The sequence below is a fragment of the Symphalangus syndactylus genome, chromosome 7, assembly GCF_028878055.3.
Source record: "Symphalangus syndactylus isolate Jambi chromosome 7, NHGRI_mSymSyn1-v2.1_pri, whole genome shotgun sequence".
NCBI classification, from domain to species: Eukaryota; Metazoa; Chordata; class Mammalia; order Primates; family Hylobatidae; genus Symphalangus; species Symphalangus syndactylus.
In genome coordinates, this window is record NC_072429.2 from 117,044,673 (window position 1) to 117,070,264 (window position 25,592).

At 38.9% G+C, this 25,592-nt stretch overlaps 1 protein-coding gene across 3 annotated transcripts in view; it reads right to left on the reverse strand.

Moving 5' to 3' along the window:
* The window catches only part of SAMD12 (sterile alpha motif domain containing 12), a 508,474-nt gene that overhangs the window by 163,662 nt on the left and 319,220 nt on the right, over positions 1-25,592 (reverse strand). Inside the window, exon 5 of one of the 3 annotated variants that reach the window (XM_063643531.1) lies at positions 18,118-24,015. The exons of the other annotated variants lie outside the window; for them this stretch is intronic. Coding sequence (XP_063499601.1) covers positions 24,002-24,015 — 14 coding nt within the window. The 3' untranslated portion in view covers positions 18,118-24,001. Of the gene's footprint in view, positions 1-18,117; positions 24,016-25,592 lie in introns of those variants that run through there. 3 annotated transcript variants of the gene reach the window in all.

Below are 25,592 nucleotides of genomic sequence, written 5' to 3' on the forward strand. Positions count from 1 at the left end.
ACCTATTTTTCAGTGTGACATTAATAATTTATGAATAGGCCAGCACACAAAACTGTATTTGTAAGAGGGACTGAGTGGTGAGATAAACAGGAACTTAACTTCTTACTAAAAGCAGAAGGATGAAACCATAAAAAGGAAAATATCTTTAAAAATTCTTGTAATATGCAGAGTATAAACATTATCTCACATCTGCTGTCAATAATCAGAAAATAAAAAAGAATCATGTAGGGTCATGCAATGAAAAGTGATACTTTGTACATCCTTCCTCCTGTTATGTGCTCTCTGAGCATCTGCTTGAATCTGGGTACATTAATCTGATTAACGGGAACTTTTACAAGTGATTAGGCTCATCTGGTTAAGGCAGACTGGGATGTATTTTACTCTCTTGTGTGTACTGTCAACAGAATTGTCAACAAAGTTTAGAAAGCAGGAACTGTATTATATAATTATGTGAGAAGGAAATGGGGAGAATCTCGCTTTAGTTCACAGTGCTGGCAGTTAGAAAGAAGAAAACAAACTTCTTTTTTTTTTTTAATGTGAAAATTGGGAAAACAGGACATACAAGTCATCTAGATACAAAGGGAATGGAACTCATTGATTTTTGCCATACAATTCACTTAGAATTCTCGAACACAACATGAACTAAAAAGAACTGATTTCTTCTAATCAGCTAAATTACAAGGTCAGAACTCTAAATTATTGCTTTGTTGTTTGAGCTGCAAATTATTGGTGAAAGGCTATTTTTATGCATTTATTTAATCTCTGTATATACTTTTCTCATTGCTATCAAGGAATGCTGTGATGCAAATATTTATTGCAATCCAATATGTATAGATTACATTTTTTATCATTCTAAAGCTTAGAGATGCTTTGAACCTCTGAACTAACCAATATTCTGCCAATATGAAGAAAAATCATGTCCAAACTGCACATTCAAATCTGAAACATCAGTGGATAATAAAGATGCATAATTCTACATATGAAAGTATCAGATGCTGGAAACTCAATTTAGTTTTGTAAATCCACAGCAATTTTTATTAAATAAAAGCCTGGGTGAGAAACATAAGTTATATCCTAGCACACAGAAGACTGATTAATAAGTGCAATGATAGCCCCAGCTGTCACTGAGTGTTTTTTTTTTTTTTTTTTTTTTTTTTTTTTTTTTTTTTTGAGACAGGGTCTTGCTCTGTCACCCAGCCTGGAGTGCAGTGGTGCAATCATGGCTTACTGCAGTCTCAACCTCCTGGGCTCAAGCAATCCTCCCACCTCAGGCTTCCCAGTAGTTGGGACTACAGGTGTGTTACCAAATCATGTTAATTTTTTCTTTTGTAGAGATGAAGTTTCACAATATAGACCAGGCTGATTTTGAACTCCTGGCCTCAAATGTGCATCTTATCTTGGCCTCCCAAAGTGCTGGGATTACAGGCATGACCCACTGTGTCTGGTCGATTGAGCATTTTCTAAGCAGTTCACGCTGGGATGGGAAGTAAGGCAATTCATTAAAATATAGGATCCAGATCTTGCTTTTATGAAGTCAAAATATAGGTAATAGAAAAAACAGTAAAATGACCGTAACTGAGCATTTCCTGTGGGTATGCATTTAGCAAGGAACTACACACGTAGGTGTGACATTCACAATAAACCTACCAGGTAAGCGTAACCATGCTCATTATCACTGGTAAGAAGACTGAAGGCCAGTGGGACTATCACAAAACAAAAAGCTACAAGAACCTTCTCTCCAGCTATCTCACTGCTCTCCAAACCCTCTCTGTGATGCCCTACACTTGTTTGTTCTTGATTTCTTCAATGCACAATGCTTTCAGCTTTTGCTTGAACTTGTGTTCAAAATGTTCCCTCTGCCTCTAGATGCAGCTCAAATATCCCCTCCTCAGAAAAGGAAGCCTTTCTTGATCATTCATGCCAGGTTGGCCTCTTCTCTTATATGCTTAGCACTTAACAAAATCTGTAATTCCCTATTTATTTCCAGGAATATTTGATTAATGTCTTTTTCTCCCACTGGATTGTAAATTCCCTGAAGGCACAGCCTGCATGTGTTACACTCTTCACGTATCTGCAGCACTTGGTGAAGTGCAAGGCACATAGTAGGTACCCAGTCAACACTGGTGGAAAGAATGACATAGCAGCTATTTGCTGACACAGCCGAGATTGGAATAGAAACATGCTTTTCTACCATGCCAATTTATCTTTATTGTGTATTCATCACCTATTATCAAAATGAATTTGCCATCTTGTGTTATCCTACAAAATAAGGCAAACTAAGCTCTGGTCTTGATGCCTAATTATTAAATGTTGGTTCATTCACTCATTCATTCATTTGTTCATCATGTATTCAACAAACATCTGTTGACCACCTACTCTGTGCTAGGCACTGTTCTAAGTGTCTGGGATACAACAGTGTACAAAACAGATGCAAGTCCTTAGAATGAATGACATTCTGGTCTAAAACATGCTAGTTGACAATCTTGATCTGATTGCTAAGTGTCTGATGTATATGGCTGCATATTTAAGGTTGTATGGCATATTGGTGTGCAGACTGATAGACAACTATTAATATAAATATATTAAATATGAGGCCTATGAAATGATGAGGTGAGTGTAGAGATAAGCCCTCCATGATGGATGTATTGAAATGATTGGTGCTTTTCAGGAGCCAGGCATTTATTTCATTCATGTTCACCACGGCTCACCATGTAACTAGAACACCTTTTTGATAGTTGATTTCATGACTGGTTTATATGCCAAAGAAGAAAACTGAGGTTATCACTATGCAGTTACTCTGCATTTTTGTCCCCAACTTGATGATATAACTGATCCTAAGACTATCCAAAAGAATGTCACTAAAGCCCTGATGGTCACTCAAAAAGAAGAGTTACCCAAATGCTTAAGGGAAGGTCATGTCACTAGAATAGAGACACCACCTTCCAAAGGGACTAATTTCACAGGAGCAGCATACATTGGATAAACATATTTTGGTATGTTCATTTAAAAAGCATATATATATATATATATATATATATATATATATATGCCAGTAAATAAGATGCAAAAACAAGTCGACATTATTAGTAAAATGAATGTCAGTTAAAATTGTATTCTCAACTAGAAAAGATTAAAAATTTTTTTTTTGTAGAGGCTGTCACAGGAATGGCAGTGTTACACACTCTTGAGGGGAGAGATTTGTAAATTATTATAAATTTTCACAAGGGCAGTTTGTTCACATGGGTATAGAATATGGATTCTCTGAAATGTTCATATACTTTTTTTTTAACATGTGTAATTGTGCCTTGGGAAAACAATCACATAATTTTGACAAATACTTTTTGAAATAATGTAATGTTTACTTTTATCATAATACAGAAACAGAACAAGTCAAATGCACTGCTAATAATAGAAAACAGCATTATGCATTGTAGAAGCAGAAGAAATGAATGTGGGAAAGCCCAAATGCAGTGGAAAGCAGTGAGATGAAGCTGGAGAGAAGGTTCTTTCAGCTCCCTGCTTTGTGGTGCTCCCATTGGCCCTCAGCCTTCTTATCCAAGAGGTGGGGTGTGGTCACACCTACCTGGTAGGTTTATTGTGAATGTCAAACACACATGTGTAGTTCCTTGCTGAATGCATGGCTCATAGGAAATGGGCAAATCGTTCATTTGTTATTAGACATCTTTAAACCTTTTAACCTTTAAGAAATACAAGTACATAAAATTGATTCCATAAATGAACACTCAAAAATGCACACACTTCTTATAAACAACTTTACGCATTGTGTTTACTTCAAAATAGGTAACATGTGTTTACCTTTACACATTATAGAAATTGTAGGTAGAATTTCCAGTAGAATAAGTGCATACATGCTCAGAGGCAGATACAATGTTATGAACATGCACTACCTATCAGTAATCTGTAATATTTAAGAATTTTTTTAAAAAAGATGTGAAAGAGACTGGCTAGATAATCCCAGTTGATTCTGAATCCCCATTTCTGCCTATCCTAGTGAACTGCTACCCAGACATAACCATTTCTAATTATTTTAGCTACTTCTTGCAGCATTTACACTTTTTTAATACACTTTGTTGTTTATACACTTTTGAATTGTTTATACACTTTTACCAAGGGATTCACCTGCTAAGAATCTACCTAAAAATATGAGGTATGTGCACAAAGATTTAGGCATAGAGATGTTCATCCCATTGTTATTTATAATAACAAAAACTGCAAGCAACACTTGCTTGAATTGTTTCAATAAATGAAGCATAAATGTACAATAGAGTAAGCAGGCAAATATTAATATATTTAAAAGACGTAGCAATAAATAACTATAAACTGATATGTAATAGAATACTGAGATGATATTTGAACAGTAGTTAGTGTTTTGAAACATTTTGTTGGTGTATTCTTTTTAACATTGAAATTCTCTTTTACATGTTTGCTTATAAACAGAATAATAAGCACTGTTTTGTCTATTTTTATATAATGTTTGGGCTTTAGTTTCATATAAGGTAGTGTGGAGCAGTAAAGGGGTTACATGTTCTTTTTTTTTTTTTTTTTTTGAGACGGAGTCTTGCTCTGTCGCCCAGACTGGAGTGCAATGGCACAATCTCGGCTCACTGCAAGTTCTGCCTCCCGGGTTCATGCCATTCTCCTGCCTCAGCCTCCCAAGTAGCTGGGACTACAGGCATCCACCACCACATCCGGTTAATTTTTTGTGTTTTTAGTAGAGACGGGGTTTCACCATGTTAGCCAGGATGGTCTTGATCTCCTGACCTCGTGATCCGCCCACCTTGGCCTCCCAAAGTGCTGGGAACATGTTTTTATATTTGGGAAAAATCATTGCCTTTTGTCCACTTCTGTGTGTGGGAGACATCAAAAGGGGCGATGATAGTGCATTTGCGTAACAGAAGGAAGTTTGACTAGTGACTCCTTTAATCATAGGGTACGATACATGGGAAGTTCTAGAGGGAACTGATAAATAAATAGGATACCAGAGCCTGAGAGCTCGGAGTCCCCAGGTATGCTAGCGGTCAGATTTAGTGAGGTTGGTGGAGGCAGGGAAGAGGAGCATGTACATTTAGGCAGGGTTCAGAGAAAGCAGGCAGGTAAGAGATTCAGCAAAACTAGTACTCGCTATAGAGTTAAGGAACAGGGATTATCTGGCAGGCTCTCTGCTCTCAACAACATATGACTGTGATGAAAGATGTGGGTCTCTACACGTCCACTGGCTTTACTTTGAAGATGCCTAAGGGGGAATTCTGTCCCAATCAAGATAGGGTCAGAAATACTGGGATGATCTTATCTGCAGAACAAGGTAAGGGGGGAATAGAGGGAAGCAAGGCAGAGCTGTCCAGTAATTAATGGGTTTTGAATGAGAGGAAAAGTGCCTTGGTCTTATCCAACATGGAGCAAAGACGTGAGTAGAACCAGTTTGAGAAAATAATATAGGAATCTAAGGAGCATGCAGTTGGAAAAGTTCAGATGAAAGACGACCCAAAAATATACTAAGATGGATTTAGGAGATCTTAGCAAGAATTGGCAAAAATCTCTTCATGGCCTACAGACATATGGCTGTAGGCTGAGTCTATCTAAACCAACTTGGTTTTTTTTTTGTTGTTGTTGTAGGGTAGTGAATGGTAGATTGATTCATTCTGGTCTCAAATTTACATCATAAAAGTTTCCTCAAAGCTGGGCATGGTTCATCTCATGACGACATGAAAATCATGTGTATTGGGATAAGTCTGTCAATGCTGCCCCTAAACCTCAGTTCCTTGTTATACAAAGGCTTATTCCTTTTTTTCTTCTTTATTTTTTTAATTGACATATAATAACTGTACATATTTATGGGGTACACAGTGATGATGCAATACATATAATATATAGTGATCAGATCTGGGCAATTAGCATATCCATCACCTCAATCATTCATAATTTCTTTGTGTTAGGAACATTCAGTATCCTCCTTGTAGCTATTTGAAACTATATATTATTGTTAACTACAGTCATCCCACAGTGCTATAGAACACTAGAACTTATTCATCCTATCTAGCTGTAACTTTGTATCCTTTAACAAATCTCTCCCTATTCCTCCCTTCTTCTACCATTCCTAGCTTCTCCTATTCTCTGTTCTACTTTTTGTTTCTGTGAAATCAACTTAAGACATCTTTAGACACCTTCCATCTTGACGAGTTTCCATCTTCAATACATGGCCTTCAGAGGTGCCCAGGAAAGAGGCAACAGAGAGTGAAGGACCATGCAGGGAATTTTATGGTCAGGTTGAGAAGTGGTGAAGGCTGGGAAATGCAGTCTTTCTGAGTGCTCAGGATGAGAAATAAGATGGCAGTAGTTTTCAGCGTGTCGTCCCACACCAATAGCACTGGAATCTACTGGATCTTGTTAGAAATAAAATTCATAAGCTCCAATGAAGACCTACCAGATCAGTGGCTCAGCAATCAGTGTTCCAACAAGCCCTTCAGGTGATTCCAATGTACATTAGAGTTAGAGAACTACCAGCATAAGTGATTATCTAGCCAGTCTCTTTCACATCTTCTTTGTTAATTCTTAAATGTTACAGATTACTGATAGGTAGTGCATGTTCATAAAATTGTATATTCTTCTGAGTATGTATGCATTTAGTCTACTGGGAATTAAACCTTCAATTTCTATAATGTGCAAATGTAAACATATCTTACCTATTTTAATATGATGCATAAAGACGGTTATAAAAAGTGCATGCATTTTTGAGCATTCATTTATGGAGTCAAATAATTTTATGCACTTGTAAGCATTTCTTAAAGGTTAAAAGGTTTAAAGATGACTGGTAATAATTGAACCATTTGCAGAAACTCAAAACAAGCCAGAGTAGAAATGCTAATGACAGAACAGAAGTAGGATTACATAGACTAAGATGGGAATAAAACCCTGGGACAAAAACTACATAAAAACCTTAAGGAGAAAGAAAAACTTTTTGAAAATACAAAGAGCAAAAGGTGGTGGGGTCACTAGAAGTGGATAAATAGCAAGCTGTAGTCAACATGGGGACCTATAACATGCAACACGTGTTATTATACAACCGTGAACACCATTTAGAATAAAAATGTGAAGAAAAATACAAAAAGCTGTCATGATGGAAATGGTTCTCTTGACCCATTGACTGAAACAGTTTCTTTCTTATTAAAATGCTCACCGAGGGTGGGTCGTTCAAAGCCAAAAGGTACAGATACAAAAGCAGCTCAGCCATCATATGCCCATAAATGGATGCCAGGATGAATCACTAACCAGTACTTAATCATGGACACCCACAAGTTGCTTTGAAAACTGGAGGACTAGATTCATTAAATGTTGTCTCTTAAAACAATCAAGTTGTCCTTCTGTTTATGGTAAACGCATGCATAGGCAAACTGCCTTAATAGTTCATGAATTATTCTTCAGATCTGCTAAAATGACATCTGTCGTGATGGATATATTTTATTTTTTATTAGTTTTTAAATTATGAAAGTCTTACAGGCTCCCGAACAAAAGTGATCCATATGGATGAATACAGAATAAAAGTAAACATTCTCCTCTTCTGCATTTCTACACTTCTCAGATGGAATCATTGCTACTAATTCTGTATGTTATTCTTAGAGAAATTCCTTACAGGTAGAGTCCATGACCAGTATTTTAGAAACATCTCATTTCAAACAGGTATCTTAATAGGCTATCACAAAGAAGGCAAAGATAATACACTGAGAAGATGACAGTGAAAACTGAGAAAATTTAAAAAGCTCAGGCTAGGGCCAATAATAAGACCAGTATATAAATACACAGATACTAGATTCAGGTAAAACTCTTCACAACATTTTCTAACACCAGATCTTTGAGAGTTTTTTTGCTGGAGCAGATTAAAAGAGCAGAGGACCAAAGAGAGAAAAATTAAACCTCCATCTTATTCATGGGAGCTTCAGGAGAATTTGGATGCCTTTCAGGGAACAACAGGGAAACCCCCTCACCTTCAGTTGTTCACTTTTCTTGAATTTTTAAGGTCACATCTTGTATTGTGAACAGTAGCATCTCAAATCTGTAGCCACATTCATTTAGTTCTTTGCTCATAAATTCATTTATAACGTGTTTATTGAGTATGTACTGTGTGACATTAGCTCTGATCTCAAAGAGCTTACAACAGAGCTAGAGAAAACAAGACCAGCATATTTAGAACATTTGGAGAATAACAAGAGATGATATATAATAAAGGGCTAAACTGAATATAATTAAATGTCAGCCTGCATGGTGCCATGAGCAACACTTAATTAAATCCAGGCCATAATCCATGTCCTGGTTCTAAGAAAAGAGTCTCCTACAATCTCTTACTTTCCACTGTAACTAATACCCGGAGTTCAGTCCAGTAATGGAATTTAGCAATGGCTATATTTCCATGCTCAAAAGGGAACTCTGTTGATCTTGAAATGTGTATGTGTTGCTGCTATAAAGATACATGCACATGTATGTTTATTGCGGCACTATTCTCAATAGCAAAGAGTTGGAACCAACCCAAATGTCCAACAACGATAGACTGGATTAAGAAAATGTGGCACATATACACCATGGAATACTATGCAGCCATAAAAAATGATGAGTTCATGTCCTTTGTAGGGACATGGATGAAGCTGGAAACCATCATTCTCAGTAAACCATCGCAAGGACAAAAAACCAAACACCGCATGCTCTCACTCATAGGTGGGAACTGAACAATGAGAACTCATGGACACAGGAAGGGGAACATCACACTCGGGGGACTGTTGTGGGGTGGGGGGAGGGGGGAGGGACAGCATTAGGAGATATACCTAATGCTAAATGACGAGTTAATGGGTGCAGCACACCAACATGGCACATGGATACATATGTAACAAACCTGCACATTGTGCACATGTACCCTAAAACTTAAAGTATAAAAAAAAAAAAAAAAGAAAGAAATGTGTATGTGTGTTTAAAAATGTCTATTTAATTTTGGGTGGAGGAAAGGTAGCTTTGATTGCACTTGGTGATTGAATCTTCAAACTTAATGCTTCTGGGAAAAAGAGCATAGACTCATAAAATCCAGAGAGAAGTCCAAGAAATCAATAAGACCAATCCTTTACCTCCAGGTGGGATAGAACCTCTGACCTATTATCTAGGCAAAAAATTATAGTGAAATTCTCATATATCTTTTCTCCTAGCATATATTAAATCAAAGTGCAACTAGGCATCTGTTATTGGAGCATTATAAAGCCATATGTGATATTCACTAACACAAAATGCCTGGAAGGAAACTAAGTTAATACATACGGCTTTAAGTTTACAAATGAAGACTCATCCATCATCAAAGACCCAGAATGCTCACTGCCATCACATTAAAAATAACTTACAAAAGATACGTTTTCGTTTGTGTATCATCCCCTTCAACACAGGAAAGCAAGAGAAGGATATGTGTGCATTTCCTGGACTTGATCTGGAGCATGCAACACATTCTACAAAGGGATTAAAGGGCCTGAGGTCTCTTAGACACGTGCCAATTTCATGTCAGAGACAATTTAAGTTGTGGAGTCTTCAAATGAATGGTACTTATGCATCCTGCCAAAGTCATAAGCATTACTGGAGGTTCTTACAAACAAGAACAACAACTGTACATTAGGGACAAATAGAAGACAGTTCTGGAATGGAATCCTGTGGTGATATCCCAAATACTGTATGGTTTCATTTACCGGAAAAAAGAACATGCAACCCATATTCTACTTCACGTATCTGATTAGAGAAGGCATTACCAAGAGCATTTGTTTTAGAATTCTATGATTGACAAAAGAGAAAGAGGAAACAAAATCCTCCTCTGTCTTTATTGTTGGCAGGGCCTTCTTAGGATCTCAAAAACAAAATTTATTTCTCTTCTAATTTTGACCTTTTCTGTTTGGCAGACGTTGACTTTTTTTTTCCTGACTGTGTTTCTAATGGAGCCTGAAATTAACATGGCATTTTGTTTACCTCCTAATTTGTGTGCTGCCATCATCAATGTTGTCAGCATAGTTCTGGGAATAGGGTTTGTTTACTGCTTCTCTTGAGCCAGCAAAGGAAGAAATGCAGAAAAGACTGCTCTACTCATCCCATTCCAGTTTAAAATCCTCTTCTTTTCACAGAAATGGCCTTAGCCAAGCAGGCAATGACCTTCTGCATTGTTGGCTATAAAAGCCCAACAACCATCTTTGAGTGCTTATCCTCGATGACATTTATGGGCTGCTTTTGACACAGCTGAGTATTCCCTGACTCCCCTCTATTCTCTATTCACGTGGTACCCAGAAATCGAGCCTTCCTAGTTGTCTCCATCCTTCAAAGGATGCCTTGTGGGCCCGGGTTCTCTGCTCTTCTCCTATTCTTTGGTGAAGCCACCTATTCCAAGTCTTCAGGTGCTACCTATAAAGAGAGGACACTTGATTCTTCCTGAATTTTTTATTTTGCCTTTGCTTTTTCACACTGAATTATGCTTATGCTTCATGGTCATATCAAGCTCAATTTGGGAGAGGGGGAGATAATATTTCTTCTGTGAGAAAGTGTTTTGAAACGTCACAACAATTTTTAGAAACAGAGATGGGTTTTGCTTTGGTCTTTTAAGTCTTCCTAGTCTTTTGATCCCACTGTGTTGTCCATTAGTCAGCTTCTATTATTTCATTACCAATATTCATCTTCTCCAGAAGCGTTTTTCAATCAGTAAATACATTTGAAAAGCATAAGAACCTCTTTTTAAAAATGACTTATCTGGTGGCTCACGCCTGTAATCCCAGCACTTTGGAGGCCGAGCCAGGTGGATCATGAGGTCAGGAGATCAAGACCATCTCAGTTAACATGGTGAAACTCCGTCTCTACTAAAAATACAAAAAAATTAGCCGGGCATGATGGTGTGCGTCTGTAGTCCCAAATACTTGGGAGTCTGAGGCAGAAGAATGGCATGAACCCGGGAGGCGGAGGTTGCAGTGAGCTGAGATTGTGCCACTGTACTCCAGCCTGGGCAACAGAACGAGACTCCGTCTCAAAAAAAAAAATAAATAAAAATAATAAATAAATAAATACATAAATAAATATAAAATACATCTTTTAAAACTTAAAAAGTACTATTTTAACCTTTTAAAAATGTACAGCTCAGGCCAGGTGCAGTGGCTCATACCTGTAATCCTAGCACTTTGGGAGGCTGAGGCGGGTGCATCACTTGAAATCAAGAGTTTGAGACCAGCCTGGCCAACATTATAAAACCCTGTCTCTATTAAAAATACAAAAATTAGACAGGTGTGATGGCGGGCGCCCATAATCCCAGCTACTTGGGAGGCTGAGGCACAAAAATTGCTTGAACCCAGGAGGCGGAGGTTGCAGTGAGCCAAGATCACACCACTGCACTACAGCCTGGGCAAAAGTGACTTCCTGTCAAAAAAAAAAAAAAAAAAAAAAAAGGACAGTTCAGTGGCATTAAGTACGTTCACAGTGTTGTGCAACCATCATTGCTATCCCTTTTCAGGACTTTTTCATCTGAAGTAGAAACTCTGAACTGTTAATTATTCTCCATTGCTCCCTACCCTCCAGCCCCAGACAAGCTCTATTCTACCTTCTATTTCCATCAATTTGCCTAATCTAGGTACCTCATATAAGTGGAATCATATTTGTCCTTTTGTGTTTGGCTTATTTCATGTAGCATGTTTTCAAGATTTATCTCTGTTATAGCATGAATCAGACTTTTATTTCTTTTTATGGCTGAATAATATTTCATTGTATGTATATACCACATATTGTTTACCCGTTTCTCTGTTGATGGACATTTGGGCTGTTTCTACCTTTTGTCTATTGTGAATAATGCTGCTGTGAACATTGGTGTACAAGTATCTGTTTGAGTCCCTGCTTTCCACAGAAGGACCCTCTTTTGCTTTACAAATGTATCAACTTCATCCAGAAATAATGTCTAGAAAGGTCCCAGTGATTACTAATCTATCCAGGTCCACAACTTGGGTTTGGGTGTTGCGCCAGTCACTCACCTGTTTGCTTTTAGATCAGTGCTTTTTCCTTCTTTGCCTACTACATTGCCTAGACTCCCTTGCACTACACCTTCCAGGTAGTTTTAGCCAATGTGAAGCACTGGAAGGAGGCCGAGGGGCAGAAGAGGGAATATCCCTCTCTATATATCACTTTGCTTCTGGTGGTGTCTTTGGCAGTGGCTGCATCTCCTCCTGGTTCCAGCTCCTACTACAACAGTCCACTGGGTTCCAAGTTCTGCCAGGCAGCCTGTTACCTTTGAGGTTTTGCCTTGTCCTTTGTCCTTCCAGCTTCAGGGAAGGTAGAAACTTCCTACTGTTGCTACTTTCTGGGCTGCCTCATTTTTGAAGTTTCAATATTCAGCTCTTTTATCATTTGTGCTGTCAATTCCCTACATTATGTTGCTTCTTTTAAAAACACCTGGAGTGGCATCTGTGTTCCTGACTAGAACCTCACTGATAAATCTTCTACTGGAGAAAGAAGGTTCAAAGTTTCTTAGACCATAGAACCTGTGGTAGTGACTCCTGGTTGTCCTCAATATATAATCCATCTAATAAGAATACTTAGCTGCGATTCTGCCTCTCAGCCTCTTTTGTAGTTTAGCATGGCCATGTGAACAAGTTCTGGTGAAAGTGATGGAATCAGATGTGCTGGATGGACGACTCTAAACCTTCTTTAAAAGTCAGCTGTTCCAAAGCTGGAGGCATCACCCTACCTGACTTCAAACTCTACTACAAGGCTACAGTAACCAAAACAGCATGGTACTGGTACCACAACAGAGACATAGATCAATGGAACAGAACAGAGCCCTCAGAAATGATGCCGCATATCTACAACTATCTGATCTTTGACAAACCTGACAAAAACAAGAAATGGGGAAAGGATTCCCTATTTAATAAATAGTCCTGGGAAAACTGGCTAGCCATATGTAGAAAGCTGAAACTGGATCCCTTCCTTACACCTTATACAAAAATTAATTCAAGATGGATTAAAGACTTAAATGTTAGACCTAAAACCATTAAAATCCTACAAGAAAACCTAGGCAATACCATTCAGGACATAGGCGTGGGCAAGGACTTCATGTCTAAAACACCAAAAGCAATGGCAACAAAAGCCAAAATCGACAAATGGGATCTAATTAAACTAAAGAGCTTCTGCACAGCAAAAGAAACTACCATCAGAGTGAACAGGCAACCTACAGAATGGGAGAAAATTTTTGCAACCTACTCATCTGACAAAGGGCTGATATCCAGAATCTACAATGAACTCAAACATATTTACAAGAAAAAAACAAACAACCCCATCAAAAAGTGGGCAAAGGACATGAACAGACACTTCTCAAAAGAAGACATTTTTGCAGCCAAAAAACACATGAAGAAATGCTCATCATCACTGGCCATCAGAGAAATGCAAATCAACACCACAGTGAGATACCATCTCACACCAGTTAGAATGGCCATCATTAAAAAATCAGGAAGCAACAGGTGCTGGAGAGGATGTGGAGAAATAGGAACACTTTTACACTGTTGGTGGGACTGTAAACTAGTTCAACCATTGTGGAAGTCAGTGTGGCGATTCCTCAGGGACCTAGAACTAGAAATACCATTTGACCCAGCCATCCCATTACTGGGTATATACCCAAAGGACTATAAATCATGCTGCTATAAAGACACATGCACACGTATGTTTATTGCGGTACTATTCACAATAGCAAAGAGTTGGAACCAACCCAAATGTCCAACAACGATAGACTGGATTAAGAAAATGTGGCACATATACACCATGGAATAGTATTCAGCCATAAAAAAGGATGAGTTCATATCCTTTGTGGGGACATGGATGAAACTGGAAAACATCATTCTCAGTAAACTATTGCAAGGACAAAAAACCAAACACCGCATGTTCTCACTCATAGGTGGGAATTGAACAATGAGAACTCATGGACACAGGAAGGGGAACATCACACTCCGGGGACTGTTGTGGGGTGGGGGGGGGGGGGGAGGGACAGCATTAGGAGATATACCTAATCCTAAATGACGAGTTAATGGGTGCAAGAAATCAACGTGGCACATGGATACATACGTAACAAACCTGCACATTGTGCACATGTACCCTAAAACCTAAAGTATAATTAAAAAAAAAAAAAAGTCAGCTGTTCCATACCCTCTGTACCTTCTTCCCCTCTTCTTCCTGTGGCTTGGAGCATAAATGTGACCACTGGAGTTCCATCCTGGAACATGAGAACAAGGACTTCATTCTAGGGAGGGCAGGACCAAAAGCTAGAAGGAACCTGAGTCCTTGAGAACTCTGTGGAGTAAAGCCACCACCCCAGCCCTGCTCTTCCTACCTCTGCAATTTTACATGAGCAGCAAATAAAATTCTCTTTTGTCTAAGCTGCTGCTATTTTGAGTCTGTGCTTATTGCAGCTGAATCCTAACCAATTCAGGATCCAAATCATGAGCTCTATGTCTGTCCTAGACTGTTGATGAACTTTCTTGTACCTTTCCTTACTTCATTAAAGCAAGGTCCTTGATCTTCTGATCTTATCCTAAGTTTTTGCCTTCTCCTGTTTATACTTGGAATTGATGTATGCTCATCTGTGAAGCTTTCAAAAAGCTTTATTCCTTTTAACAGCTTCTGCTTTGCCTACTAAGTTTTCTTTGAAAGCAGGGTAAGATCTGGCCACTGACCAAGCTGATATCCAACCTAGAAAATGATTAAAGCCTGAATGTTAGGGAATTTTTAATTAAAAGCCTGGGAACATTGTTCCTTGGGTATTAATAAAGTCAGTAAAATGGAGAACCAGCATGACCTAACATCACAAGAAAGGCCATTAGTGTCCTAGTCTGCTAGCCCCTCTTCATGGAGCTGATGGGCTGTAAATGCACCTAATGACTGCCAAGCATACATAAATCTCACCTATACTTTACTCAAGTGGGTGTCAATTAGAAATGTGGACTTCTGGAATGGTGGCTCCCAAATGTTATTGTGTGTGAAAACCATTTGGGGAAATTTGTCTGAAATGAAGATTCATATCCTTCCACTCATGATTTAGTTGGATAGGGTGGGGGCCATAAGCTGTCTGTTCAAAAGGACCCCAGGTGCCTCTAAAGCACATGGTCTATGGACCACATGATGAGAAACATTGCTTCTGGGGAGCTCATAAAGGCTGTACAGCAGCCACAAGTGAAGAGAGCTGTCATCAGCTGGCGGTGGGATTAGAGAACATTAATTGATGTCTACCACATGCCTGGGGCTCTGCTAGGCATAATTCAGACATCAACTTAGTTCATGCTTACAATAAACCTGCATAATTATTATTGTTACCCTTGTTTTACAGTGAGCAACCTGAGGCTCAGAGAAATTAAGCAATTTGCCTAAAGTTACAACGCAGCTTCAAAGCTGGGGGTGTGCGTGCTAAATACATTCTGTTTATTCCTCTGTACAGTTTGGCTGTATACGCTTGTTCATCGCGCTTTGCGCTCCTAGATGCTGACCTGTACAGAATGCCTCACGGGATGCTCTGCCTCTGGCTTTTGTTTGGGTTGGGTTCTGCCAATGTGAAGTGTGGAGAAGACTGGAAAGAAGGAGAAAGGTGAGATCAGGGTATTTCTTCCCCCGGCCTCCTTCACTGCAGGTGGCCATGGCTGCTACCCTTGACCAAAGGTCACAGCCCTTATGACAGCCCTCTTTCCACATGACTGTCTTCTTCCAAGTTCCTGTAACTGTTCCCCTTCTGCTAGAGAACATCAGGCCTCATGCTGATAACTGGTAATTCCTGTTTTCCTCTCTAGCTAGGATGAGGTAGTATGCTAACCTTTTGTTTCTCTACAGCTTGTCCTTAATTTTGTAAACACAGTCATTTCTTCATTAAATTCTCCAAATCACTCACTCATTTGAGCGTTCCATTTGTTTCTTGCCGGGAACCTGATACAGGCTGTTTGGCTCTGAAGTCTTCCTCTTTCCACTCTTCTACACCCCCTCATTTCACCTACCTCACATAATAATTGTGATGATGGTGATGATGACGATGGCAATGATACCATGACACTTACTGTATGAGCACTTATTATATGCAAGGTGTTGTCCTGAGAACTTTACCTAAATAATCTTATTTAACTTCCACAACTACCCTATGTATTAGGCACCGCTTCACTCCCATTTTGCAGAGGAGGAAAAAGAATTTCAGAAATTAAGTAATTAACCCCAGCAGAACTGGTAAATGTTGGTGCTGAGATATGAGCAATACTCACTCCTTCTACCAGGCATCAGGGCCATCATCACACAATATTTTCCCAGCTAAATGTGTGAGTAAAATTCTTGAAAATAAAGATGTCGAAAAGTCGATGTCACTTATTTTTCAGGCTTGAATCGGAAAAAAATGAATTTCCATTTCAAAAAGGAATATGTTGTACACATGATATTTTTTTTCTACTTTCTCCATCACAACTCAGTTCAGACCCCTCTACTGCACAGATGGCAAGTTCTAATAGCTGCTTAACACGCCTCCAGCCTCTCCCCATTTTATTCTGCACCCCGCTTGTCACACTATCCTATAAATATTCTTAAAGTTTATTTGATTATAGTCATGCTTCTAGAAATAATCAATATAATTCAAATGATTACTTCTAGGAAAAGCCCAAATTTTAGGTAATACAAAGACTTCAAGGATAAGATCTTTCTTGATTCCTAAATCTTTTATTATTATTATTTCAATAGGTTTTAGGGGAACAGGTGGTGTTTGTTTACATGAATCAGTTCTTTAGTGGAGATTTCTGAGATTTTGGTGCACCCATCACCTGAGCAGTGTACACTGTACCCAACGTGTAGTCTTGTATCCCTCACCCCCTTCCCACCCTTTCTCCCGAGTCCCCAAAGTCCATTGTATTATTCTTCTGCCTTTGTATCCTCATAACTTAACTCCCACTTATAAGTGAGAACGTACAATGTTTGGTTTTCCATTCCTGAGTTACTTCACTCAGAATAATGGTCTCTAATTCCATCCAGGTTGCTGCAAATGCCATTATTTCGTTCTTTCTTATGGCTGAGTAGTATTCAATGGTATATATATATATATATATATATGAGATATATATGTGTGTGTGTGTGTGTATCTGTATATAAAATCACATTTTATTTATCCACTTGTTGATTGATGGGCATTTGGGCCAGTTCCATATTTTTGCAATTGTGAACTGTGCTCTTATAAACATGCATGTGCAAGTATCTTTTTCATATAATGACTTCTTTTCCTCTGGGTAGATACCCAGTAGTGGGATTGCTCAATCAAATGGTAGATCTGCTTTTGGTACTTAAAGGATTATTCCTAAGTTCTTTTTTCATACTTGAATATGACTACTCCCTTATATACTCAGAAGCCTAAAAAATCCAACCTGGCTGGGCGCGGTGGCTGATGCCTGTAATCCCAGCACTTTGGGAGGCCGAGGCGGGTGGATCACGAGGTGAGGAGATCAAGACCATCCTGGCTAACACGGTGAAACCCCGTCTCTACTAAAAATACAAAAAATTAGCCAGGCGAGGTGGCGGGCGCCTGTAGTCCCAGCTACGCGGGAGGCTGAGGCAGGAGAATGGCGTGAACCCCGGGGGGCAGAGCCTGCAGTGAGCCGAGATTGTGCCACTGCACTCCAGCCTGGGTGAAAGCGCGAGACTCCATCTCAAAAAAAAAAAAAAAAAAAAAAAAAAAAAAAAAAAATCCAACCTATAGGCCTTTGCTTACAGAGTTCTCTTTGCTTAGAATTCTACTCCTCTTAAAAATTCCATGAAGGCCCCCCCTTACCATCTTCACTTAGCTCCTGGGTCTCTGATGACATTAGTCCCATATTTTCTGTCTTGTGTTACCACAATTTATGCTCATGCTTAAGGACATTAATTCCTCTCTCCCTACTGTGCTCCTCTCAGCATATTCCTGTATCCATGACACAAAACAGACCTGCATTTTTTAAACACACTCTCTGGTTGCAGAGACCACTGAAGGTACTTAATAATTATTAAAGGAAAGAAAGTTTTATAGCTTTCCCTACTTTCCTTATAGAACAGGAAATTTACACCCAAGATGTTTGTTGTCACTTTCAAGAATGAGGACAGGAAGAGGCACTAACATTTTTGCCGATGCTGTTTTTCCTGCTCAGAATGTTTTTCTTCTATGTGCCTCTTTAGACTCTATTCATCCTTCAACCCCAGATATTGCCTCTCTAATTACAAAAAAAATCACTGCTTCCTTTGTGCTGTTTCCTGTGTTTGGTCTCCTTTTCCCACTCATGTCTCAGACCTAATATTGTTGATTTATCTGCTTGTTTTTCTACCTTGATGAGTATGTGGTGTTCAATATCTATTCCAGTCTGTCTCTAGTGTGCCTCATTGTACTGAAGAGGCTGGAAAGCCAAAAACTAAATTTGCAAGATTCCCTTGCAGCTAGATTGTAGGTTCAGCAAATTAGATCATCTTTTTTTGAGATTTGGATAGAGAAAGTGAGGTGGAGGCTGCACATCCACAGCTGTGAAGACACTGAGTTTTCTGTGGCAGAGCTCTGAGGAACAGCCAGGACTACATGGGTATCCAGAGGCAATTGCAATGCTGGTGGTTTTCTGATGCCTGGATCACTGCTAAGGTGGGTGTGCTCTTGACTTCAATGATTTCCCTAGTATTCTCCAGAATGCCTACCTTCTCTTGTTGAGGCAGAGACAGAATCGCTGTCCTCACAATGCCAGATGGGTGGTCTTGTTCAGAAGTAATTTCTAGAATGCCAGAAAAGAACCTGGACTTCCTCTAGCCCTTCCAACAATTTTGTAAGCATCTGATTCCCTATATTAACTACTTTCTACTGAAAATAACTGACGTGGTTTCTATTTCCTTCACCTGAGCCCTGACTAATATTCCTACCAGATAGAAAGTTTGTTGAGGGCAGGATCTGTATCTTTTTATTTTTGTATCCTCTGTATCTTGAATGGCCCCTGTGACATAGTAGAAAGATTTTAATGTATGTTTATAGGAATAAGCATTTGGCTAGTCTCCACAATGCACTAAATGTTCCCTGTTACCTCATTAATTCTCACAACAGCCCTATGAAGTCAGGATAATTAGTCTCATTTTACAAGTACAAAAGTGAGGCTCGGAAAGATTTAGCAAACTGCTCAAAGCATCTGATACGGGACCTAGTAGCTGTTATCAGATTGCAGGGAAAATCTGCAATTGAAATCCTTGCTCTTTTTATTACAGTGTTGTTTCCTTATATGATAAAAGGACTTCAGAAGAAAAAAAATGAAACTTGGGTTAGGGTCATATACATTTGAGAGTAAGGGCTAGCAAACTATGGCCTGTGGCCAAATCTAGCCCACTACCTTTTTTTATGAATAAAGTTTTATTAGAACACAGCCAAACACATATTCATTTACATGTGTCTATGGTTGCTTTTGTGCTACCACAGCAGAGTTGAGTTGTGGCAACAGAAACTCTCTGGCCCACAAAGCACGAAACACTTACTATCTAGCCCTTTATAGAAAGTTTGCTGATCCCTGTTTAGAGCATCTCTGTAAGATATAGTTACGCTAGGCTTATCCAAAGTTTCAGATTAATTTTGAAGCAGGTCTAGGTGATTGAAAACAAGATATAAATTCTGAGGCTCATGTGCCCCTGGAGGCTATATAGTGAGTGGCCTTGGCCTTATTAAGTCTCTCAGAAAAGAACATTCTTTTTGGTTTTCTTAGTTGGCTTCTTTTTCTTCTTCTGTCTCTGCACCATACCCATCCTTCTCAGAAACTCTGTTTTCCTCAGCTCTTTATTTTCTCTCCCTGGAAAAGCTACTCTTTCACTTGATTTCAATAATCACCATCCTTTTTTGGCCACAAAGGCTTTTTCTCTAATTAATTCCCTTAAACACCTCCAATCATATCTCCAACAGTGTGTCAATTATTTCTGGTTTTATATTTTACTATGACCTCACACTCAATAGGTCCAAAAGACAGTTAATTATGTATCTTCTCTTCAGTGTTCTGTCTTTACTACCATCCTGTGATTCTTCTCATATTTGGGCTTGACATCAGTTGGCCTCCTCAATCTTATTTTGCCTTAGAAATGTGCCCGCATCTTGCTATTTCCTCTTCATTCCTGGGATCACACCTTTACACATTTTCACCATCTCATATCTGGATTATTTTAATTACCATGTAGAGGTCTCTCCCTTTCCCTACACACCCTGCAGTGCTCTCTTAATCTTTAGCAATTGCTACTTTTATCATGTTACATAGCTTTGCAGAGCATTTGGCTGTTTATCTGTTCTTGCATCAAATATAAACACCCTCTGACTGCTGCTCTACATTATGCCTGTTTCTGAATGCTTCAGAAGTTCATAGACAAAATCTGTCAGTTCCAGCCTCTGTTGCCGATTTTTACTTGAAAGGCCATCCTCATCTCCTCCGTGCCTCTGATCTTCACATCCTTCCAGGCCCAGATCACGGCCCATCTCTTGAGTATTTACAGGGCCACTTCTTCTTCTCTTTTGTTCTGTTGTCTAAACTCTTATAGCCTTTACAACATTTATTTATATATTGTCTTAGAATATCATTTGATATGGGGTAGTCTTTTCTCCTCCTCGTTTAAATATGCTTCTACCATCCCCACCATGGCCATCTCCAACTACAGCTTTTATTAAACCACTTGTAGAGTGAATATCCATGCAGGACAGGCTCTGTGTATTTTTAATGTGTTATATCTAATACAACAACGTTTTTGATAATGATTTTATCTAAAGTGTGCAATTGGGGAAATTAAGGTTTAGAAAGGTTAATAGTGAGTCCAAGTAAGAATCATCTAGTAAGAATCAGAGCTGGGTTCAAAGGGCTAACTTCAAAATCCCTGATCTTTCCAGACTAAACTCACAGATGACATAGAGACTGAGCAAGGGAAACTTAGTTACCTTGACTTGGTATTAAATGAAATAACAGTGTTCCCATGGTTACTACTAAGGAATCTTGTCCTTTCTTAAGATGACTAAACCACATTGGTAGGGAGACAACCACAGAAAAACTGAAAATTTGCACCCACAAAGAGGAGATTATATTATAAAGGTCTCAAAATTGGAGTTTTCCCTCCTTCAAGAGCCACTGGTACAAAACCATTAATGGAAGTATTTAAGAGATGCCCTCTCTGTCACATATCTGCTGTGGGATTTAAGGAACGAATTTTCTCTTCTGAACACTCACACATCCAAACTAGAAATCCATGTGGAATATAAGCTACTTTATGCCCCTACATTGACATATTAGTTCAAAACTCTGATGGCATGCAGTTGTGAGAGCAGCAGGGAGGAAAATTAGATAATCTGATGGCAACTTGCTAATTTATAATTTGAGAGAACTTATTCTGGATTTTCTTCACTCATATTTCTTCACTTGGCCAAGTACAAAGCAACAGCTGCAGTGGTCGTTTTGGAGTTTCTCCAGGATGTGAATGTGAGACCTGCCAATCTTCTCTTCTCCTTTCCTGCAGGAACCTACCTGCAGTGACTCTACTGGCAACCCCAAAGTGCTAAAGTTTATCAAGAAGTATGTGGAAATTAACAAAGAATTCTGTCTATAGAAAGCACGCTATATTGGGACCTTTTGGTATAGCAGACAGAATGTATAACAAGAGACTAAAAAAAGCAATATGGTTCCTCCAAGAAGATAGTGGTGGCTGGGGGTAGAAGTGAACTAGAGACAGTTAGTTTATACACCTCTGAAGAGAACATCTCCTGTGATCCCATTATTGCATTTTTTTCCTAAGTCTGAAATATTTACCCTGGTTTCTATGATTTAATGGAAAGAACAAACACTGAAATGTATAAAGGTTTTCATTTCTGATAGAAATTTGGTGATTATCTAGTACTGAAATTTGGCTATTTTTTGACATGTGCATGTGTGTGTGTATGTGTGTGTGTAGAGGGAGAGAGGAGATGGGGGATCTCATGCTGATGAATAATTCTGAATTTTTACTTGAAAGATATTTAAAGTGAAGGTTCTTGAGGAGGTGATTTGTGTCTTTAATCTTGCTCAAATGTAAAATAAAGTGTAATTCTAAACATCTTTAAATGTTCCTAATTCCAGATCTCACTATCCTCATTAACTTAAAATCAAGGAACAAATATAGGCTTGGCATTTTCTATATATTTTTTCTGTATCTGCTAAACTATTTTAATTCATAAATTCTATCGCATAAAATAAAATGGAAATACCATTTGTTAAGCAGGGTAATGTGACTCAGTGGTTGCCAGTGGAAACCTGAAGATATAAAATATACCAGCTTTCTTCTTTTTTTAACTTTTTATTTTGAAATAATTATAGATTCACAGGAAGTTGCAGATAAGTATACAGGGAGGTCCTTTGTGTATCAAAATGAAGAAACTCACATTTGTATAATCAATCAATTTTACAAGCACTTGTGTGTTTGTGTGTATGTGTGTGTATTACTATGAAATTTTATCACATATGTGGCTTTGTGTAATCAAGATACAGAGCTGTTCCATTACCTACAGGATTTCCTTGTGCTATACTTTCATAGCCACTTCCATCACTCACTCACCATCCCCGACCCCTGGCAACCAATAATTTTTTTTTTGCCATCTCTATAATTTTATTTCAAGAATGTTACGTACATAGAATCATAGAGTATATAACCATTTGAAATTGGCTTTTTCTCCACTCAGCATAATTCCCTTGAGATTTTTCCAGTTTGTTGCCATGTTTCAATAGTTTGTTCCTTTCTGCTGCAAAATGGTATGCCATGGTATGGATGTACGACTGTTTATCTAACCTTACACCCACTGAAGGATACTGGATTGTTTCCAGTCTTTGGCTATTACAAATAAAGCGGCTATGAGCATTATTATACAGGTTTTTGTATGAACATAGGTTTTTATTTTTCTGGGACAAGTGTCCAACAGCGTTCTTTTTAAAGAAAAGAAACTTCTTAAAAACTTTGTATTTCTGCTTTATGCAGTAAGTAGAATAATAAAACTAATTTCATGTACATATTTACCTAGTGTCTTCCTACCCATACTTAGCTGATAACTATGTTATCTCGCCTCTTGGAAAGATTCTTTTCCTCTGTTTTCTGACCTAAAGCTTTAGAAGACTGGCTTGGTGTTTCATTCTTATGGAGACATGCTCACATGGAACCACTGCCATTTGCTTTTGGTGAATGCTGTTAATTTCTCAACTGCTTTTTGTAGCTCATCTGAAATAACAATAACAAAACTCCCCAAAAGTGCAAAGTCGTATTCCTGTGTTCGAGTTTTAAAACTCTGAACCCTAAAGGTCAACTTAACCACATATAATCAAAATATCAGGTCAAGATAGATATTCACCTTGAAATTATAGGCTATTACCCTAATTTGCCTGAATAGCTTCTCCCAGATCTCCTAAATTCCTGAGTTTAGATTTTCCCAGGAGAGAGTGAGAGATCCATCGCCTTATCCTTTGTAAGGCACCTGTGGGGTGAAGAAGTTTCTCTGAGCCAAGAGAGAGCCACGGATTCTGCCATGAATTAGGCACTGGGAATGGGATCATGGGAAGTGGGAGTGATGAAACATAGACTTGTTACTCACATGTGGTTCCTTGAGGGCTCAGGATAAGTGTCTTAAAATAGTTATTTTGGAATAAACCTCACAGCATTTTAGACGCCATCCGAAGGTTAGAAAAAAAACCTTCCAGAAGCCTCCCATTAAGGACAGTGCAGGGAACCCAAAGCTGAACTACCCACCTAGGAAGGGGCTGAGGAAGGAAAAACTGCTGCAGGCTGAAGAAGCGTCCACCACTGTGGGACTGTTAGAAACTTCTAGGGGGTGCTGGTTGGTGGGGGCAGCATCTACTGAATGGAGTTATTACCAGGTTTCCCCCTGAGAGCTGCAGTCCCAACATCAGAATGAAGAGATCTAACTGCTTAGAGATTTCTGTTACCATCTTCTTTTTGATGTGAATTACTCTTGAAATGCTGGAGAATGGACAAATTTCAAAAATAAAATGAATGATACAAACATTGTCAGCTTATTTTTCTGTCTAATGGCATAAAAAACAAACAAGCAAAAATTCCAGAACTATCTCACATGCTGTTCGAAGGAAAGTTTCCCTGAGACTTGAAGGCAACAGATGCCACATACTGAAAGGAGGTAGACGACTACCAGACAAGGTTTGCAAGGGAGGTGTGAAAACCAGTTCCATTATCTTGACCCTCAGCCACATCAAGAGCATATAAAAGTTGGGAACTCGGCTGGCTGCGGTGGCTCATGCCTGTAATCTCAGCACTTTGGGAGGCTGAGGCAGGCGGATCACAAGGTCAGGAGATCAAGACCATCCTGGCCAACATGGTGAAACCCTGTGTCTACGAAAATACAAAAAAAAAAAAAAAAAAAAAAAAATTAGCTAGTCATGGTGGCACAAGCCTGTAGTCCCAGCTACTTAGGAGGCTGAGGCAGGGAAATTGCTTGAATCCAGGAGGCGAAGGTTGCAGTGAGCTGAGATCGTGGCACTGCACTCCAGCCTGGCAACAGAGCAAGACTCTGTCTCAAAAAAAAAAAAAAAAAAAAAACTGGAGCTTATGTTTAAGGGAGATTTATTTAAAACACACAAAATATCAAGTATTTGGGGAGGATGTGGAACAATTAGAACTCCCTTTGACTCCTGGAAGGAGTATTAATTGGTACGACCACTTGGAGGCACTGGAAGAATCTACTAAAGCTGAACATATGTGTTATGGAATGAATTGTGTCCACTCCCCGCAAAATTCTTATGTTGAAATCCTAACCCCCACAGGGTCTCACTCTGTCCACCATGCCTGGCTAATTAAAAAAAAAATTCTGTTTTTGTAAAGACAGAGGAGTCTCACTCTGTTGCCCAGGCTGTTTTTGAACTCCTGGCCTCAAGTGATCCTCCTGCCTTGGCCTCCCAAAGCGCTGGGATTACAGGTGTTAGCCACCATGCCTGGCAGAGACTTGAACTTTAAAGAGGTAATTAAATTAAAATCAGGTGATTAGGATAGGCACTAATCCAATATGACTGATGTTCTTATAAGAAGAGGAAATTTGGACACAGACATGCACAGAGGGAAGACCATATGAGGACACAGGGAGAAGACAGCCATCTACAAGCAAAGCAGAGAGGCCTAAGGAGAGACCACCTCTACAAACACCTAGATCTCAGATTTCCAATCCCCAGAATTGTAAGAAAATCAATGTCTGTTGTTATCCAGTCTAGGGTACTCTGTTGTGGTAGCCCAAGAAAATTAGTATTAATACAATCTACCTGTCCTGTGGCCCAGCAAACCCATCCTGAGTATGTGTCACCAGAGATGCATAAATATGTTCACCCAAAGACATGTCCAGTTATAGTCAGAGTAGTCCCAAACTGGAAACTACTTAAATACGGTAATTATGGAATGCATAAATAAATTGTGGGATGCTCACATGTTGAACAATTTTGACTAATGAATAAATGATCGACAACTGCAGACAACATAAATGAATATCATGATGAAAATGCTGAAGAAGGTAGATACAAAGAGTAAATAATGTA